Below are 20,875 nucleotides of genomic sequence, written 5' to 3'. Positions count from 1 at the left end.
AGAGAAGGTATAAGCCACAACAAACACTAACTAAAGGAGTAGAGGGTGTGAAATGAGGAAATTCCAATTTCCTTCTTTGATTTGGTTAAGCAGGAAGTGTAGTTAAAAATGATACTTGATCTATAGAATTTTAAAGCTGGCAATTACTTGTGAATCATCTAAAGTTCAGAATCAGCAGACAACTAGCACAAGTGCAATATCCCGTTCATCACTAAAGGATGGTGAGCTCTTCTTTATATTGATGTAGCACATGAAGCAAGGATAACAGCCTGTTCTCTAAGGAAACCAATATACGGAAATCTTTTGGTCATATTAGCCCCATAATAAAGTGAAAATATAACATCGACTTGCTTTACGCTATTTACAGCACTGGTGCCATCACCCAGAGACAGCTGAATGGTCGCAAGCTTGATTAATTCATGGCCAATGACAATGTGTTCCGTGTGGTACAGCTTTTCAAGGATCTGTCACATCGTTAATAAAAGAGTTCATCAACATGCGATGGACAGATATGGAAAAAGTATTGACACATTACTAAACAAGATCTATTAGAACCACAACTAGCAATTTATATGAAAAAGCCCTGTCGTTATGAAATTGATAGTTTTGGGCTTCTTAATTTTCAAATTACACTTTCATGCCTCTTTTATCCATTTCCCCTTAGCAAGGTAAAAAAAGACTGCAGCATCTTAAAACTACATGTAAAAACTATAAAAAGTACGTCTTTAATTTTGCCAAGATACGTATCCAAATCTAATAAAAAATTATATGTATTACCTATCCAAACTAAACGCAATGAACATGTAAAATGTACATTTTCAATTTACCAAGATACGCATCTAAATAAATGCTATCAATAAGGAAGTAAAAGATTCAAATTTGTTATTTAAAACTAAGGAGCTCAAAACTTTCAATACCATAACTAGGGGTTTTTTTCATACAAATTGTCCGAACCACAAGACTTTAAGTTTAAGATAATAAATATGCAACATTGGCTTTCTATCAAGTTGAAGAGGAAAAGCTATCAATGCGTCATCCTTGTCCAAACAATAATCTATATATATAGTTTCAAAATGAGGGCTAAAATTCAGCACTAACATCCAAAAGCCAGGTTCAGTTGTTCAGATTAATTGATTTATCATTGTTGCTATCATGGTACATGTATTAAATTCATATTACTACTAATGGTGTCTCATTTATGAGAAATCAAACATGGGATGATCAGCTACATGCATTTAGCAGGTATGCAAAACCAGGAAAACCACATTACATTTACTTCCAACAAAAGTAAATGAATATAACAATCTACCTTAATTGATGCTTTGCAATGCTTCATTGCACTTTCCAGATCTCCCATCCTGACAAAAGCCTCTGCAATGTAGTCTTCAGACTGGATTAACAAATACATCAGTTAAAACTTAAGACTTTCACAATGATTTTCACTAAATCAATCAATATTAAATGCTGCTGTCCAACACATTCTACAATTGCACCCATACTTTTAACTTTTAAGTCACTTCTTTGATAAGAAATTTGCACAACTGCCATAAAAAGTATGGAAGTTATTTAAATAACAAAAGTTAACATTACCAAACATGTACATTCAAGTTCAAGATTAGTTATCTAACCATGTAAACAAACTGACCTGAGCAACAGCCTTGCTATATGGATGTTTTACTGATCTGAGGCAACTAAGAGATTTCAATGCATTTGACATAATAACTTGTGGAACTTCTTCCAGAAATACAGAATCCTTCATCCTGTCAATGTATGCATACATGTCTTTACATCTACCAACAACTGAAGGTGAAATTAGCCATCCATGATCAAGAAAACCTTACCTATTGATACTTGACATAGCATTATTTGTTGCAGCAATGGCAGAATCCATCTCAAGCAAAGAGCCACAATTTAAGCAATATCCAGGGTTAATGTGGGATGTGAAACCAGATTTTTGGAGCAGCTTGATTGCCACCTTTCCAATGTCTTCATTGTTGGAAACCTTGTGAGATGTGAAATTCTTCAGACCGGAGACATGATTGATGAGTCAATGATAACTCATCATAATTAAGACTATGTAAGCAAGAAACTTCATGACAAGGTAAAGATTGCATACTGGCAAAGATAACTTGCAAACACGAGATGCTCTAGATACTTGAACAAAATCATCTCCAAAAACTTTGTGATGAGTCATTTCCACTACTGCACCAAGACAGTTAGATTGAGGACAGTGGAATGCACTAATGACTAGGTCTGAAAGATTTAACTTTGAACAACTCAAGCACTGGCATTTGAAGAAGTATTGCTCTTCCAGTGATTTCTGTCTCTCCAGAAGATCCATCTGCCCAACCTAAAATATGAGGACAGCAAAACACAAGTGAGGGAGGGCACTGTTAATATATGATCAGAGAACAGTAAATATTATATTACCTGGGGACCATATGATAACTCAAGTGGACACCATGCTGGTACAAGTTCTGTTGACCGTATTAAAAGGGTACGTGAAAGAAAATACGCATGAATATTTGGCTGGCATGAGTGATTAAAAAAACTTCCAGTAGAATAAATAGCTTGGCCTACCCTAACCTGTAGGTCAAACCAAGTACGATTAAATAAGAATAGAAATCACATTTAGATAATCTAAACCATGATGTCAAATTCCTTGGTAAAAATGACACCGAGATTATCATAAATAATATTACCATGCACACGTATTTCTAGTAGAATTTTACAAGATCTTAGTCAAAATACTATCAGCAGCAAAATTATATCTGTTTTCAAAGTATCTTTCCCTCTGTGTGTGTGTGTGTGTGAGTGTGTGTGTGTGTGTGTGTGTGTGTGAGTGTGTGTGTGTGTGTGTGTGTGAGTGTGTGTGTGTGTGTGTGTGTGTGTGTGTGTGTGTGTGTGTGTGTGTGTGTGTGTGTGAGAGAGAGAGAGAGAGAGAGAGAGAGAGAGAGAGAGTCCTCTGATTTTCAAGGTAGTCTAAGGGATGTATGATAGGACGGTCTTATGCCATCTATTAATAACCAGGATGACTTTTGAACTCAACTCAGGGAACACTTTGAGCAGGTCCATTGTAGCCCAAGGATCAATAAGGATAAATCAGCAAAAAAGAAATATCTTAAACAGAAGGCAATTTTCTTTTTCGTCATTTTTGTAAATTCATTATAAAAAAATTGCACGCATGCCCATCACCATTTGATCGCCCGTGTCAATGCGCCGACCATCATCCCCATCCCCCAACCCCCTACGCCAAAAACCACTCTCCTTTTTCTTTTTCACCTCCCCACTTGCTTGTGTACCTACTCTATCCTGACACCATTGTCCTCCGTGAATCGCCCCGACCTTCAACGCCATTTTCCAACACCTTATCATGTTGTTTCTTCCCTCCGTAACGCCAAACCCATCTCGACCTCCACTCTCTCCTTTCTCATTGCACCAGTGGTCACCCGGTGGTTGTCGAGCTCTACAAGTTGAGGTCATCTTCCCTGGTGACCCTCCCTCTTCCCTTGCCTCTCTTGGTTACCCGACAACAAGTAGTCGCCAGGGTCCTCTTCTCCCATCTCTTGTTGCTGGGTGCGAGCGAGAGAAGGAGATGAACTCCCTCTCCACTGGGTGTGGGTCAAGTGAGCCCAAGCCCCTTTGCGGGCTAGGTTGGGCTTGGATGCCCCGAGCTTATTTGGGTTGTGGGCTGGTTAGCTCGAGCCAATTAGAGGTTGTAGGTTGAGCAAGCCCGAGCCTACGTGCATTTTCGGCTGAGCCTTAGCCCTGGCCCATCATTGATAGTTTTAGATTTTTCAGTTATTTATTTAATATTATAAATTGAATAGTAACTCAACATTTTGTCACAAATATCCCCAGGACCAGCACAAGCCCCAAATAAACTAAGATTAGACTGGAACATTGTCGTCACCAAAGGGAAATTGGCAAGCAGACTATATTCTATTATTATTATTGCTTGATATGATGTGCTAGATATACATTGGAGTAGCTTTTAACATGATAGCTTTAGTATTTGTGGTTACACATGATGATTTAGCATAATAGTTGATATGATTGTCGTACTATGATTTTTGCATATTGCTATTAGCATGCTCATGTATGATAACCCATGTTATTCCATGATAATAAAGTGTTCCATTATGTTTAATTGTGACATATAATATTAACACATGTGCACTACAATAAATCGTGTATGGCTTCTATATTTCGACAGTACCCGACGCCTCCCTTGTTAGGATAAGAGACACAGAAATTAAATTATATTATTATATAGTAGGGCCCATGCTTGAGGCCTGAGTCTTTGGATCCCAGAATATTAGACGTGTCATTCGTCGGGCTAGACGCAAATCTAATGGTATCTCATGATGCAGGATATCCTTCAGCGGCAGTTTATGATTTTCACAGGCAGTGTGTGGTGTTGAGCCGAGGACTTAGGTGGGTAGCACTAAGGTACAATGCCAACTCATAGTGATTGGCCCATGAATGAGGTCCTAAGCCTGTGGCGGCAACAATTGGTCAGTTGTTCGATAGATAACGGGTAGATAATTTTGTAGCTAGAATCTACCCTCTCTTGGGACGTTAATGTTAGATGAATATAGGTTAGGGCCGGTGGGCCTGTCAAGTGTGTTGAGTAGTCGTGATGGGTGTGGATTGAATTAGCATGCGTCAGGTCAACCCATGGTAACCAAAATTTATTGCTATCACAATGTTCAACTATTTAGATATTCATGCTCTTTTCATATTAGTTGTACTTATATCTAGGTTATCATGCGAGTATAGTGTCACTTGCTAAGCGTTAGATTTATCTATATTTGACATATATTACAGATTGACTATCATCATGATAGGAGCTAACCCATCCGGCAAATACTCTCCCCCTTTGTCACTCCCCTCGACTCTCCCGTTCATTTCGATTCTTTCCCCGATCATCTACACTCGATTTGTCGATTGATACATTCTCCTTGTCATTGAGCTTCTTCCCACCGAGGTGAACCCAATACATCAACTCCGAGCGAGTCTGCACCTTGTTAGAGTCTGTAAACGTAGTTGCTACCAGCTGTTGACGGTGGGTACCGCTAGTAGCCATTTCCTTCTCTCTCGACTTGTCAAAGGAGAGTAAGGGGGTTGGGTGTGTGTGGGTTGGGTCGTTGACAGCCTATCCCGAGTTAGACCCAACCAGAGCCCGATTACTAATAGGTGGGCTGCAGGTAGCCCAGATTGAGTAGCGCTTGGTTTGGACTATAACCCAAGCCAAGGTGGTTTGTGGGGTGGGTTGGGTTGCAAGCAGCCCAACTTAGGTTGGGCTTGAGTTAGGTTGCGACTTGGCCCAAGTTGTTTGTGGGTTGAGCCTTGGACCTAACCTAGTAAAGTAGTGTTAGTGGGGCACTAGATTGGTTGCAGCCCAACTCAATGTTTTGTTGGGCCTTAGGCTGGCCCAAGTTGGTTTGATTGATCTCTAATTTATTTTAACTTATTTTAGTCATTTTGTTTAGTTGACCTTGTCAATTTTTGGGCTACTTAGCATTAATCATCATTAGTGTATAGTTTTGTTTATTACAGTAATTGTTATAATTCACATTAATTAAATTGTGGATCGGAGGATAACTCTTGATTACTCTCAATGACAAATTAGTTCTATGTGGACATAGAGATTGTTAATCTTGTTTAGCATGGTTCAGTATTTAGTAAAGTAAGCTAAATAAATATTATCTATTATAATTGTTATAAATCGATAATAATTAGCACAATAGTGAATATGAATGTATTTGCATTAATTAATTATAACAGTGTGTTAGACCATTATTGTTATTATATTATACTAATTCTACTTGAGCAATAACTGTAAGAATTCTCAAGTGGACCTGCCCGAACCTATAGTGACAATCTGTGGCATATTTAAGTAATTAATTTTAGGTAGGTTAAGTACTTATGCTTTGATTTCTTCATTTTCTTAGTAGATCTATTACCATATAAGAATGATCCACTGGTATAGGAGGAGTCAAATAACTGAAAAGTAATGTCAGATAAGTTAATCCTTTATAGCCTAGGAGTACTATTAACTATTGAAGTGATGTTCTATTTTATGTTTCATCACATCATTGTCATGCATGTGTATATGCTTATCTACTAGTCATCATAATTATGTTTATTTATAGTTCATAATTTTGTATAGAATTATCGAGTGTATATATTGTGTATGATAACTTTGATGAATATGTCGTATAATTGATGATGTCAACCAGTGCACTACTTGCACGTATAACCATGCAATTAAGTCTTATCTTAGTAGTGTCTGACATTTTACTTGCTCAGCTTGGGGGTCAAAGGACAAAATGTATATCTAATACCTACATTTATATTGGCAAGAATTGAGATCGCTGAAAGGAGACTATCGGGCATCCATACGTCTATTTGAGCGATTGTGAACACTGTCAAATATGGAGATTAAACACTACATGATCTTTAACATATGATTAAGAGATATGGGTTATGGCTCTAATAATATCATATGACACAGGGTTAGGCCATCCTTGAGTGATGGCTTACAATTAATACTGTATAGAAACATTAATCGATAGGTCATCTGGAAACCATGTGGATTCCACCCACATAAGGAGCATATCTTTTTGGTGGCAGGTATTTCAATTTTCTTTCCATCCATTAATTTAGATCTACGAGGTCCTTTTACATAGGCCCACATATTAAGTGACAAATGTCAGAGAAATGGAGTACAACTAGATTATAACTGGATCTTTTTACCCTCCAAGAACATTTGATTGACTCTATTTCTAGAGCTTAAATGCCGTCAGACAACAGTAAGAAATAACTCGATAATTCAAACTAACCTGCTCTATGCTACTAATAGGCATGATATTTGTTGCAGAAAGCTTTTGATCCTTCTTGAAGTTCGCCACTCTGTCTGCAGATTGTATATGGACAATAGCCATGGAATTGACCTTAATTTGGCATATTAGCAAAACCAACTGTAGAAAAACACTCACAATAAGAATATAAATTAAGCTAAGAAAAAGAGTAGAAAATCATTTTCTTTTCCAACTATGATTAAAACATTAAAATTTGACGATCAACATTAATGCCTAAAAGATCACAAGCATAAAGTAATGATTTTCTACCCATAATGAGAAATATAATCCTCAAGACATATACAGCAAGCTATAAGTCCCAAGCCTCTCCAAGAAGTCAACTAGAACGGGGCCTAAATGTTGAAGATTACCTTTGCTACAGAAGTTTCACTGCATGGATGATCCGACCTATAATATTGTTGGAGACAGAATGACAGGACAACAGCATATATATGAAACTCCAATTTGCTAGCAGGAGAAATTTGGTCATAGTGGTGAACAAGATCCTATCAATCAACAAAACTGGTAATTTATCTTAAACAACATTTCAATTCAATATGTTAACAACACTAAAGAATTTGGAGTCATGATCCAAGAGAAATTAGTGACACTTACCAAAGTTTCAGCAGAATTAGAGACCTCAGAAGATCTTTTTGCTATACACTTTGCCATTATTCTACCAGCCAAAACTATGTCAGATGGTAAAACAGCAGACCAATGTGTACCTCCACACTCATGTCTATGTTCAGGAACATGCTTAAAGTTCACCTTTGTTGAAACGTCTTTGGTATAATTTGCAGAAATGGCACCTGCAAAGCACTCTGCGAAATCCGCTGCATGATTTTTTTCTGCAGGAGAACAGGCTTGGCTCCAACAGAGGTATTCTCCACCAGCTAGTTCCTGACACCTCTGGGAGCAGTAAATGGGTATTGTACATGTTGGACAGAAAAAAGTATCTGCGGGAACTTCATTGAAGCAAAAATGGCAATGGGTCTCTCGGCAGGATTTTGTCACAATCTACAGATATGTGTGACAGAGATATGCATCAATGTGTGAGAAAAGAATCAGAAACATGGATATATGAATAGAAAAAAGAAAAAAGATGAGACTGAGACATGAATGTATTCTGCTGATACATGAGCAAACACAAATGTGGATATATGAGCAAAACAATAACTAGAAAGTTCTCTTAAGTTTAGTGTGAATTTTATGATCCAATAAATCTTTTGTTACAATGAAGGATTATCGTGAGGAAACTACCACAAGAACAGAGGTATTGGTGGTAATATATTGCTTAGGCAATTAGGAGACTCTTGAGGTCTAAATACTCCCGAGTGCAAGTGTCCAAGTACCCCAAAAACCAACAAAATCATATTTGGAGTTTCTGATGGATATTTCTTCATGATAAAGAGTATCTTTGAATTTCCTAAATTGTATTAACTCCTAAGTGTCCAGACACCAAACAAACTCAGAATTGAGCACCTAAGACACCAAACAAACTCAGAATTTGGACAACACAAAGGATATTAAGCAGTTATAGAATGATTCCAGTATTCCACTAATGTTTGGTACCAGTGCTATTCAGACAATGACCCTCATTTATACATCATACAACAGTACAACATAAGATAGCTTGAGAAAATGTATCTTAATCATACCGCCGCAATAGGTTCTTCAGTATGAAGCAGTGAAGCCGGATGTATATCCTTTGGAGAAGCCATTCCTCTGCCTTTAGTAGGTGTTGACACACATTTTAGTACTACATCATGTGAGCCGGCTGTCACAAGGACAAATATCATTTTTTTAAATAAAGGGACATGACTGGCTACAAACAGTTCCAAATGATTATTCTGCTAACATATAGGCACGCAAGCAAACTGCCAATCTGACATGCATAACAAAATAAATTAATATAATTGTCGTGCAGGTAGGAATGCCAAGTCCTTTTCATGAACCCTTCCTTATTTAACCTCATCATATTGGTAAAAATGAATATGTAATAAGGTTGACAAGAAAATGCTGAAATCTTGAGGGTACTAGTCCACTTGCTAGTTAACCAAAGCTTATCTACTAGACCTTAACAAAGTATACATGATTTCATATTTACTTTATTAATGATCTTTTCTCAAAGTTTATGACTTGCAATAATAAGATCATAGAAATAATCATTAAAGATCCATGGAAACAATAAAACTTTTTTCTTTATTTTCTTTGTTGTCGTTAGTCAGCATATATCAAACATATAATATTGTTGACAACAAGAAAAAGTACAGAAACTTCAGATTCTGTAGAAGAAAACCTAAAGAAGCCAACTTATTGTCGTCTCCATCATTGCTTGATATGCTAGGTCCTTCTGTACTATCAAGTTTTCCCTGTAGCATCTTTAGCTCTTCTTTTATATTGCCTTTTCCAGAAGAAGTGCCTTCCATACTCAAGGCAATTTCCAAATCATGTACAGCAGCTCGATAATTATGTAAGGAAGCATTTACCTTCCCTCTCCTGTACCATGCCTGCAATTAGACAAATCCTAAGATGGAAAACTGATCTCCAACGACAGTGATAAATATTCACTAAAGAGTTGATCATGATAGAACTTGAATGAATAAAAGTGGTAGTATCATGACATCCATCTATGGATATAAATATAGTTTATTTACTTTAAAAATTATATATATTAAAAATCAAGTTTCTTCATTTGACATGCGTTGACCAATAAGATACTCACCAGTTTGGCTTGTCTGTGACATGTCCTTAAGAAAAAAAGTTAATAATGACATCAAAGCTTCTGTTCTTAACTTCGAACTGAACAATTAGATAGCTCTTATAGCTCTTTGGTTAATACTAGCTTTTCCAACTGTCTTCCATCAAATTAATTTATATTTTCTTGGTTATCTACTGCCACCACAAATCTGAGAACTACCTCCCTCAATAGAGCTTCTTATAACAAGCCTACCTTGTCTCAATCACTTCTCCATTATTTTGCATTTGTTCATGTGACTTCTGCCACTTCACTATCCTAATTAATACCACCACTAAATCATCCAGGCTTCTATCTTGATCTTCATTATGTAGAGTTTCCATGTGAGCTAGCATTTTGAATTGTATAACATTACTGACCTCATTTCTGTTTCACATGGTATTCATTGGCCAAATGACATCCAAAATGAACCACTCCGTCACTGTTGTTATCTCTTACTGCATATGAAAACCAAAGGAAAAAGGTGCAAAAGATCAGGTCAGTTCCTTTCCTTAACAAATCAACTCCTAGATTTTACCTCGTCTTTTCTTGTTGAGAAATGAGTATTGCATAATGAGTGGGCCTTGCTAATTACTCAACAATTTAGGTAATAACTCAATACGGACATCTCCTGCATATAGGCTATTATATCTATCAATTGACTAATTCAATTGATTATTTGGATTAAAAATCAATAATTAGACCAAATTGGACTCCAGCAATTTTATTTTGGTCAAATTGAAAATGATGCCCACATCAATATAATATATTAATATTTTTATTTTATATATATATTAAAATGTTAGACCGCCTTGGCGCCGCCTTACAATACAGTAATGGGAGGTAAGGACGACTAGAGCAAAAGAGAGACAAAGGGCGGGGGGGATTCAAATTAAAAAAAAAAAAAGTAGATCCAAATTAATTCATACATGACTCGACTAGGATTGTCCTTCACATATTTCTAGAGACTAATTTAGCTAACAAACTTAACTCGACTAGCAGACTAAACTAGCACCCAACTAGAGCAACCATAAATCATACGTGGACTCAAACTAATTAATTGAACAAATAATTGAACCAAACATAATAAAAGCAAAGTTATCGACTCAAACTCGATGCAATCAACTCCGAACTAGAGTCGGACTCAGTATGAATCATAACATTAACAACTACTTTGAGGAAAAGTCATAAACAAGATTAATATGCTCAGCATCCAATCATCTTTGTGAAGATAAACATTCATAATTTGGGATAAATTGCTGTTGAAGACATGATCAAAGAAAAACCAGATAGCAGGAAAAAGAATGACTGGAGCATATTCTAATGAAAAGGTTGGTTCGAACCTTCACATAACTAGGCGAAAGTGCAATGGCCCTGTTGCAGTCTCGTAGACACTCCTCAAAAAGGCCCAATTTCTGGAAATCAGGAAGCCAAAAAGTGCAAGAACATCAAGAGAAAAATTACAAGTGATGGCCATTAAAATGATGGTGATAAAATTAAACAAAATGCATTAACATGTCAGATTGCTCATTTCCACTTTGTACATCAGTCTAAGTAGTTGTTCTACCTAAATACTTGTAATCTTTTCCCATATAAAATCATGAGTTTAAAAACCTCGAAACTTACATGACAATTGTCAAATACCTCACAAGATTTTCAGATCAGCCCCACTATCTACACATTTTTCACTATTTCACTGATAGACTATATTGAACATTAAACTGCAACAAGATACAAGAGAGCATGTGCTTCATATCAGTCCTTCAGTTTTCCTTTTACAACCAGCACAAATTGCTAAACTTAGAAATTTATTTCATGCAGAAGGTCAGGCAATCGGATCACATGTAGATCTTACATGTTTCCTTCTAAGTGAAAAAAACGGTCCATATAAACGTATGAAAATATTCAATAGATATAGGAATGCAAAGTTAATACACAAAAACTCACATGCATAGAAAAAGCTCGGTTAATGTACAGTGTTGCAATCAAGTTCGCTTCCATGTCATTAGATGTCATTGGTATATGTCGTAATGCCTGTTCAAACAGAGTACAATAAATTTAAAAAATTACAAGAAAGACCGAGGACATAAATTTAGAAACACTACGAAATCTTAGAGAAATAACCAATCCCAGACAGGGAGCAGAAATGTTGTGATCACCCACATAACATTTTGATAAGAAAAGGTAAAGTAGCAACCTGGGAATAAAAGCCCAGCGCTTGGTGGAGATCCCCCTTCGAGAAGCAGTCGTTTCCCTTTATCTTAAAATCAAGAGCCTTTTCTTTTCCCTTCTGACAAAGTGCCATCTCTGGATCCGTTAATTCCATGATGACCTACATTCCATAGTTGTATCAATCACGTCGTCCAACACAAAACCAAAAAAGAAATCGAAATCAAGAAGAGGCGGTCAAGTGGATGGAATTACTTGCTGAAACTGAGGTAGAGAGCGAAGGAATTCAAGAAGCGAAGAGCACGTGCGCAGGAGGTTCTCCGGTGTGCTCTCGGCGATCGCCTTCTTGAGATCGTTCGGAATGAGAGACTTCACCTTCTCCATCTCCAGCGACTTCTAGGGTTTCTCGAGCTCGAGAGAGGCAGTACGAATGAAGAACGGGGAGAGCGTAGAAAACAATTTCTTGATTCGGAGTTCTCTCTTACACTTTCCTTGGAATGGATGATCGAACGAAGGAGCGCGGAGACGAGTAAAAACCCCTAAACCCCGCAAAAAACCCAACAACCAATTTTCATGGCATCAGCTCGAGGTGGTTATCGTATCACGCCGTCACGTGATCTCTCCGTCAGGTGGATAGTGATCCCCCAATTTAATACTAAAAAAACATTTATTTTAAAAATGATAATAAGATTAATTTTAGATGAGCACAGCATCTTATTATCAAGTAAAACGCAGATTATTTTATTTCAAAATACTAAATAATTGGTGTTTTACTCGAAAAATAAATTTCTATATTTTTCACATAAATTATTAAATATATAAGCGTCTAATTATCGACAATGCTAAACTTATATTTTAGATCTAATATATCGATACGAGAGAAACGAGTGCAATGATTGGACGTATCGTCCTCTTTGACCTTTCCTTTGCTAGGATTGTAAGTTGACTTGACTTTGATCTGATAGCCGCTTTAAAGATGAGCTGAAGGGGCCCCATGCAAATTTAAATATAAACGGTTGGCATGGAATATTCCCGACTAGCAAACGGTTTACTTTAAGTGAGTTGATTATTTAAATCAATTAAGAACTGAGAGACAGCGTTGAGAGAACGGCTAATTAACGACAACTGCGAGGTGCCCGAAATGAGTTGCAATCGTAACCAGCTTGCATTTTATATTTATTTCTTACAAAAAAACCCACTTTCTGTTCGAGACTTCAAAAGCTTAAGTCGCTGGGTACCACGATTGCTAGTCGAATTTAACATTCTTACTAAGAGTAGCTATAGATGGATCAAGTTAAGAGACAGGATTATCTCAGTTTTGATATCTATCCATATTTCCTGCAAGTTGCTATATTATTATTCCCGGAAGTTGTAATTTATCTGAATGGATTTTCCAATAGCGACCAACAGAATACAGGATTAATCTGCTTAAAAAATGGTAACTTGTCTTCTGCTTCACTAGGTGCAATTTTACAAATTGCACTAGTTCGAATAAAGATGAAAGGAGCCTTTACAAGCCAAAGGAATGTTCTCGAGGAAGAAGTCAGATAGCTAGAATATCCATAATAATTTTATAATTTTAATATGACCACGGCACCGGCACAGGTACATAATAAAGCATATATAGATTATGTATATAGAGTATAATAATGATATTGTGGCTCTGATAGATGTGATTGATATGATATTATCATGTGGGTGCGTCTCTTATAATGTCTTGTTACTTATTAATTGAAGTCCTTTATAAAAATAATCCATCCTTGAAAAGGTTATATAACAACGACGCATGTCTCATTTTTTATTATCATTGTTATCAGACTGAGTCTCGTTATTATCACTATTATCATCATTACCATATCTAGTCTCATCATCATTAATTTTATCAAAGCCTTCTAAATGATCAATTAATTAGTTTATTTGATAATGATCAACGAAAATAAGAAAAAAAAAAGCTCCATGTGGCACAATGACCAGCATGGCTAATTCTGTAAATTAATTTATTTCCAACTTCCGATTTCTTCTATTCTAATAGATCCGTTTCTAGTTTGGTTCCGTTCTACTTGCAGTCAGTTCATATGCATAATATAATGAAAATGGATACAAGCAACAACATAATGGAGGCAATCAATCAATATAGATTATTGGGCTCTTGGCTCACTTGAGCCACTCACAGTACTTATACTGCTAAGTGTGCGAACACAACTCACTTAGCAGGGGCACTTGTTTGTTGCCAATGCACGGCATAAAGTTCCAAGGGAAATTCCATCAAACAGATGATAAGAGGTAGAGAAACCGGCGACGTGGGGTTATTGAGGCACGAATCCGCACGCAAGTTGTAAAATTCAACTACTTCATAATCATTACTAGCATAATTTTCTTATCACCAGTTGAGATTTTATGCATTATAATTATAATAAATATTATTCGTAGTAGTAGTAGTATTAGTATTATTATTAAAGACATAGTTCGACGGATCCCTAGAGTTACCAAGTTTCCCGATGAAATCCTCAGCAGTTTCTAATGGAAGGGAGCCTTTTTCTTATGACCAGTGAAAGCGATGCCAAATCGAACACTTAAAAGACAATTAGAAAATAAATTTACAAGCAATAGTGAACACGGAACAAATAGGAATTTAGTTTTCTCAGAAGAATATTCTCAGAAGAGGAACTCTGGAATCTGCTTACCTTGATAATTGTAAAAGGACGAAGAAGTCGCTGGTTTGACAAAGTCACGGCTGCTAGATTTTGGCGGAATAATGAGAAAGATTTTGCCTGAAGAGAAAATTATCTGTAAGTTATTTTTGGAAACTTAATTAGGTTCTATAATCACGTTAATATGATGATTAAATTAAATTATATCTATCTATCTATCTATCAAATGATAATGTGTGATTTGATTTGATTTTTTTTGGTTCTTAGCAAATTGAGGGGTCTACTTGTAAATAATAAAAGTAGAGGGTTTTATTTGTATAGGTTGTTGTTTAGTAAATAGAGGGCTTTATTCTTTGTCATTTGGCAAATACTTCTTTAATGGGAAAAGGTAGTCAAGCTGAAAGCAACTTTTACACGCTTCCAAGAAGAAACCTTTTCAAAGTGAATCTTCTCAGAAACTTTCGGCAGCTTCCAGATGGATTTATTCAAAGATGGAAAGATCAAAATAGGGACCCAGAGAAACTGGAACCTTGATATCTAGAGTGGAACTGAACAAAGATTCATTCAAAGTCGCTGATGCATCCCTTGAAGGCTAAAGAATGACAACGGCTCGAGTTTGAGGACAAAAAAAGAAAAATGATGATTTCTCTTATTGCAACCACAGAATGCTTTCATGTAATAACAATGGATCTCTTGTCTAGCTTACAAATGTCTCTATGACTCACAAATTATCAGGAAAAAAATAGAAGAGAAAAGAATAGAAGATTTGCGACTAAAGCTTTGTTGGTTTCATTGGATGGCGAGGAAAAAAACATTGTTCGAAATCCACTTCTAATAGCTTTTCTCCCTTTGTTTTCTCTAAAGTTACTATAGATTAGATGTCATTCTATCTCTACGGCCAGAATTGGATGACCAAAACGAAATGTAGTCGGCATATTGCTGTTAGTATGGACATTTATCTTAAATGCATATGCCTTGACTGACTTTGATTAATTCTGAGAGGCCATTAGAGACGTAACCTGCTACCCTTGAAATTTGCTCTCAATCCTCTGGTTGAGACCACCAAATTCTCCAGCCCTCAATCCTCTTCCATTCTCGTTTTCTGTCTCTCACATGGGGGATGCGGCACTTTCAGCTTTTCTACAGGTCTTGTTTCAGAATATAGTGAATCAGCTTGAGGAGGAGGTGAAGTTGGAACTTGGGCTTGAGGAGGAGTTGAAGGATCTCATGAAGACTGTCTCCATGATCAAAGCTGCGCTGAGGGATGCAGAAAAAAGACAACATGAAGAAGCGGCAGCACTGTGGCTCAAGGATCTGAGGGACCTTGCTTATGATGCAACGGACATACTGGATGAGTATGCCACCGAGGTCCAACGCAGGAAGCTGATTTCATCTCAACGGGGAGGTAGTTCCTTCTTGTCCATGGCTGGTCCTAAGCGATTAATCATTCAACATGACATCTCCCACAAAGTAAAAGCAATAAAAGAAAAAATAGATAAAACTACAAAGAGGCGGGATGCCTTCAGCTCAGGGCAGTATGGAGAGGGGAGCAGTCATCGTGATCATTCTCAACCGAGCACCTTATTAAATCCAATATCAGTTTTTGGTAGAGAAGAAGATAAGAAGAAGATTGTGAGCATGTTGGTGTCATCGAATGATGCAGAAGATACCAGCCTGTCAGTGATTCCTATAATTGGGATGCCTGGTGTCGGGAAGACCACCGTCGCACAGATAGTCTATAATGACGAGATTGTGTCTAGACATTTTAAGCAGCTATTGTGGGTTCATGTCTCCCATGATTCCAATCAAAAAATGATCATCAAATCAGTCATAGAATCAACAGATGGTTCTCTTTTTTATCCCAGCAACTCAGTCTTTCAAGAACACCTCTGGAAGAAACTCCGAGGTAGGAAATACCTTCTTGTCTTCGATGATCTTTGGAATGAAAGCCCAGAGGAGTGGGAGTGGCTTAGCCGTCCCTTACTCTATGGTGCAAAAGGAAGCAAGATCTTAGTTACAACAAGGAGTGAATTGGTCGCACGCACAGTAGGTACCACACTTCCCTACCGTTTGCAGAGTTTATCAGATGATGCCTGTTGGTCTTTGTTTTGCGAAAAAGCGAAAGGCACAAATCAACAAGCATCTTCTGATTTAAATATGATCAGGGACGAAATTCTGAAGAAGTGCCAGGGATTACCTTTGCTAGCAATCAGTATAGGATATAAGCTGCACCGGGAGAACGACAGAAACAAGTGGAGAACTATTCTGAAAAGTGAGTTGTCAGGAATCTTGGGCAGGAATACCGACGTCATGAATGTTATCAAATTGAGCTATGACCGATTCCCTCGTATCTTAAGCCATGCTTTGCCTACTTTTCCTTAGTTCCAAAGGGTTTCCAGTTTGAGAAGGAACTCATAGTTCAATTCTGGATGGCGCAAGGCTTCATTCAGCCTAATGAAGGGGAACAGATTGAGGATACAGGAACCGACTACTTTGACTCGCTCATACAGATGTCATTCATCCAGTCCCTGCAGTCAAACGGCAGCAGGAGCCAACAAAGATACAGTGTGTACGAGACAATGCATGAGGTTGCCAGAAAAGTCTCAGAACAAGAATGTTGTATTTTGGAGCATGACAGTACAAATGATCTCCCTGAAAATACTAGGCATTTAACACTTAATTTTTGGAAGCTTGCCCATGATGATTCGGGACTAGAAAACTCATCTGGTCGGACTAAATTTGATAGAGCCTACAGATGCAAGGGCTTGTATACACTTCTACTTGTTGGTGGCTCTTTAAACTGTCGACTGAGGGTTCCAGACAATCTTGCAAAGAACTTGGGAAGCCTCCGTATTCTAGACTTGAGTAATTTTGGCCTTACTATGTTACCTGAATCAATTGGTGATCTCAAGCATCTTCGGTGCCTCCAGCTTCGGGACACAAAAATTAAATGTCTGCCTGACAAGGTCGGTTTCCTTTACAATCTTCAAACCCTGGGTCTCCGGAATTGCTATTATCTTGAAGAGCTGCCAAAGGATATGAAGAACCTTCGAAAGCTACGACATCTTGATTTGCATCTAGATGACCAGTCAATGGTAGTACGACCCGGCTTATCACCAGCAATTTATACTCTGAAGCCTATGCCGCAGGAAATAGGGCTGTTGACTGATCTACAGACATTGTCAAGATTTGTCATAGGTACAAGGGCTGGAAGCGGTATAAGTGAGTTGAAGGAATTAAACAACATCCATGGGGAGCTTCTTATTTCAAACCTGCATCTTGTTAAAAATGTAGAAGAAGCTGCAAAGGCAAATTTAACTGGAAAGCGGTTCATCCAGAGGATGGATTTATTGTGGAGCAGTTCTCTTGAAGTTGGACCAAAATCACATGGCACATCAGTCCAGCATGAAGTTCTAGCATGTCTTCGACCTCATACCAACCTCAAAGAACTTAGTATAAATGGATATGGTGCTTCTGCATTTCCAACTTGGATAGGGGATGCAGCCTTCTCTAATCTAGTAACATTGCGCATCTCCAGCTGTAAGTGCGAGAGTCTCCCACCGCTCGGTGGGTTGCCACATCTCAGAAATCTCTACATAAGCAGAATGGATCACGTGAAGAGTGTAGATTGTTCATTTTGCGGCACTGACTTAATTAGATTTCCATCTCTAGAGAAGCTACATTTTGAGAACATGCCAAACTTACAGGCATGGCATGGAGATGATGATAATTGTTCAATGCCTTCTCTTTGTGAACTTGTCTTCAAGGATTGCGTTGACCTGCGGCAACTGAGGCACAATCTTACTTCCCTGACCAAGCTAACAATCGAAGGATCACCCTTGTTCATTGGTCTTCGGAAGTTTGAGTCACTCAAACATTTAGAAGTAAAGGTGGAGAGCGAGTGGATTTGGGATTCATGGCCTTGTCTTGCTTCTCTCTTCTCCCTGAAACTTAGCTGCTTGCCGACAAGAAAGATGCCCTCCGGATTGTCAAGGATTCATACTTCCATACAACACCTGGAAATCAGTCACTTCTATCGACTGTTATCACTGCCTGATGATTGCCTACCTCGTGGTCTGACATATTTTTCTATTAGCCACTGCCCTCGCATTTGTGGTTTGCCAACGGGAATACGGTTCCTCAAAGCATTGGAAGACTTGAATATTCAGGACTGCAAGAATATGACATACCTTCCGGAGCTGGAGAACCTCACATCACTCGTAAGATTGGAGATCTCAGGCTGCCAGTCGCTTTCAGTGCTACCAAGCCTACCCACCACACTTCAGTTCTTGAGTATCAATGACTGTCCTAAGCTTAGTCAGAACTGCAAAGATGAGAGAAACCCAGATCGAGTTAAGATCACACGCATCTTTTCAGTTTGGATTGACAAACAGCATGTAGTTTCTTCTTCTTTTGTGTCCCACAATGTCTGACAAGGATAACACCAACTATATCATGGTAATAATGCTATTATTCTTTCTTGAAGTTTTCTGTTTAGTTACATTTCCTCTGATGCATGCAAGCAATTAGAGAAAATTATAACTCCTATATTCTTAACATCAATATGCAAGTGAATCTGCACTGTTAAACATGTTAAAATTGGAGATAGAGGAAGTAGCAAGCTCACCACCATTTTGTTTTTGTTCATTTTATTTTTCTCCAGTCATAGAATTTGAGGCGAAAGAAAACATGTTTGAATGCTTATTTTAATTTTTGCAACATAGTGTCATTTTGATCCCAAATGGTCGAAAAGTGTCGTAGTAAATAATAATAAAAAGAACATGTAATCTGATTTATTGACAAAATGGTCTTGTTTTAGTTGCTAGAATATTAGGTTTCCCAACCTTTCTTCCTCTATATCTACACAGTCCAACTGTAAAAGTGAAGTTGCAATCAAATATCTTGTGGTTGATGCATTTCTGAATCATAGAAAGAACTGAAAATAAAACAAAATGACTTATCTGGATAAAGCAAAATAAAATAAAAGTGATGCCAACCAAATCAAAGCGCCCTATGTTATTTTTTTAATAATTTAGTAATTTATTTAGCAATCTGATGTTGATCTTGTAAATTAAATAACATCATCTACACAGCAGTGTTAATATTTCCATTTAATTCAAATATTTGTAACACCAGATGGTCTTTTCAGGGGAAAACTCAACAATGTAGATATGTCGCTGCAGCATGGTTACAAGACAGCTTTCTTACTAAAGCTTCAGGAAGAAAAAAGTTTTGGGTATCTGGCAATGAGGAACACTTCTCTGGTAACTTCGATTTGTGATTCTCTTTCTAATTGGTTCTTGATCAAGGACTAGATGAAAACCTTCTTAAACCTTGGAACTTTTGGGTCCTTGGAGGACGCTGCTAAGTGGTTCTTTTCTTTTGATGTTCTCTAAATTGGTCAGATAGTTGGCTGGGACAGCTTGTCATACTATAGCAACTCGTTAGTGTGGCAAATAAGTATGTGTAGTTGAATTTAGATTTGTGTTCTTGTGCATCACCTTGTCTCGATTTATCTCTTCATTCAGGTGAATTATAGCAGTTACTAATGCTAGTTCCTCAAAGCATAACCAGTCGCATAATCAAAATTTGCTCTTCTATCTTTTTCTAAGAATCCAACGCTTTCTTTTGACCAAATAATGCTCTGCTCACTACACTCAATAATTAGAATAATTTGCAACGAATACGAGGACGCCGTGTAAAGATAAGGGATAAGACTCCCCCAACATGTGTAAATCTTCTCATCATCGTACCTACTTAGACTCTCATCAGATTATTCATAGCAAAGGAACAATTTACAAATAATAATTGTTTGCATCAAATCTTTTCCATCATTTCCAGCCACATCATCGCATCTTATCACACTACTGATGAGTTAAGAATGCAGATCTTAGATTATAGTCATCATTCAGCAGTGATAAGCTACACAAAGTAGATTATGTTATGAAGAATTATAAGAGGAATTTGTTATGAAACCTTTCAACGGTAATGCAATAGTCACTCGATAAACCTAATAAAGTGAATTCCTAAAGATTATACGTTGAATCAACATCTTACTCGAAAAGCGATCCTAAGAGCAGGCAGCGAGAGGAGGACAGAATACCCCGCTTTATTCTTATGGCGATGCAGATAAGAGAAGGTGTGTTTGGGGGGGGGGAGTTGATTAGAGGAGCTCACGCCACAGGAGGACCAGCCCGAGGTGGGAGAGGACTATTTGGCATAAATGCTCTTTTATTAATAGCAAAGCAATACTCTTTGAAATTAAATTCACTTTTTTTTAAAAAAAATTTTATACTAGATACATATATTCTTATAATAAAAAAATCCGAATATATCTATTAGAAATATTTTTATTTTACATTAATTTAAAGTTGTGATGATAAAACTAGGTAACTTCTACCTTATTTATAAATAGAAAGCTATATTATATCAGTGATAACCTCATCCGATGA

At 37.3% G+C, this 20,875-nt stretch overlaps 1 protein-coding gene and 1 pseudogene across 3 annotated transcripts; one reads left to right on the top strand and one right to left on the bottom strand.

Moving 5' to 3' along the window:
* Positions 1–84: 84 nt before the first annotated feature.
* On the bottom strand, positions 85–12,368 carry LOC140767141 (histone-lysine N-methyltransferase ASHR1). Of its 3 annotated transcripts, none has more exons than XM_073106951.1 (15): positions 12,028–12,368; positions 11,801–11,935; positions 11,551–11,637; positions 10,947–11,018; positions 9,166–9,376; positions 8,525–8,643; positions 7,482–7,883; positions 7,238–7,372; positions 6,849–6,986; positions 2,431–2,586; positions 2,117–2,350; positions 1,842–2,020; positions 1,646–1,760; positions 1,310–1,390; positions 86–464 (listed from the first exon to the last, which is right to left on the bottom strand). In XM_073106951.1, exons 1-15 carry the CDS (start codon positions 12,154–12,156, stop codon positions 234–236), a joined length of 2,424 nt encoding a protein of 807 aa, XP_072963052.1. In that variant the 5' UTR covers positions 12,157–12,368; the 3' UTR covers positions 86–233. The 3 variants fall into 3 exon arrangements, with proteins under 3 accessions (XP_072963054.1, XP_072963052.1, XP_072963053.1); XM_073106952.1 differs by having other exon boundaries at positions 89–464; positions 1,842–2,002; XM_073106953.1 differs by lacking the exon at positions 7,238–7,372 and having other exon boundaries at positions 85–464.
* A 2,729-nt stretch (positions 12,369–15,097) lies between these two features.
* LOC140766449 (putative disease resistance protein RGA4) lies at positions 15,098–19,910 on the top strand (annotated as a pseudogene).
* The last annotated feature ends 965 nt before the right edge of the window (positions 19,911–20,875 follow it).

The sequence above is a fragment of the Typha angustifolia genome, chromosome 9, assembly GCF_048772165.1.
Source record: "Typha angustifolia cultivar Huaian chromosome 9, ASM4877216v1, whole genome shotgun sequence".
Classification (NCBI taxonomy): Eukaryota; Viridiplantae; Streptophyta; class Magnoliopsida; order Poales; family Typhaceae; genus Typha; species Typha angustifolia.
This window is presented reverse-complemented; position numbering and strand designations above follow the sequence as displayed.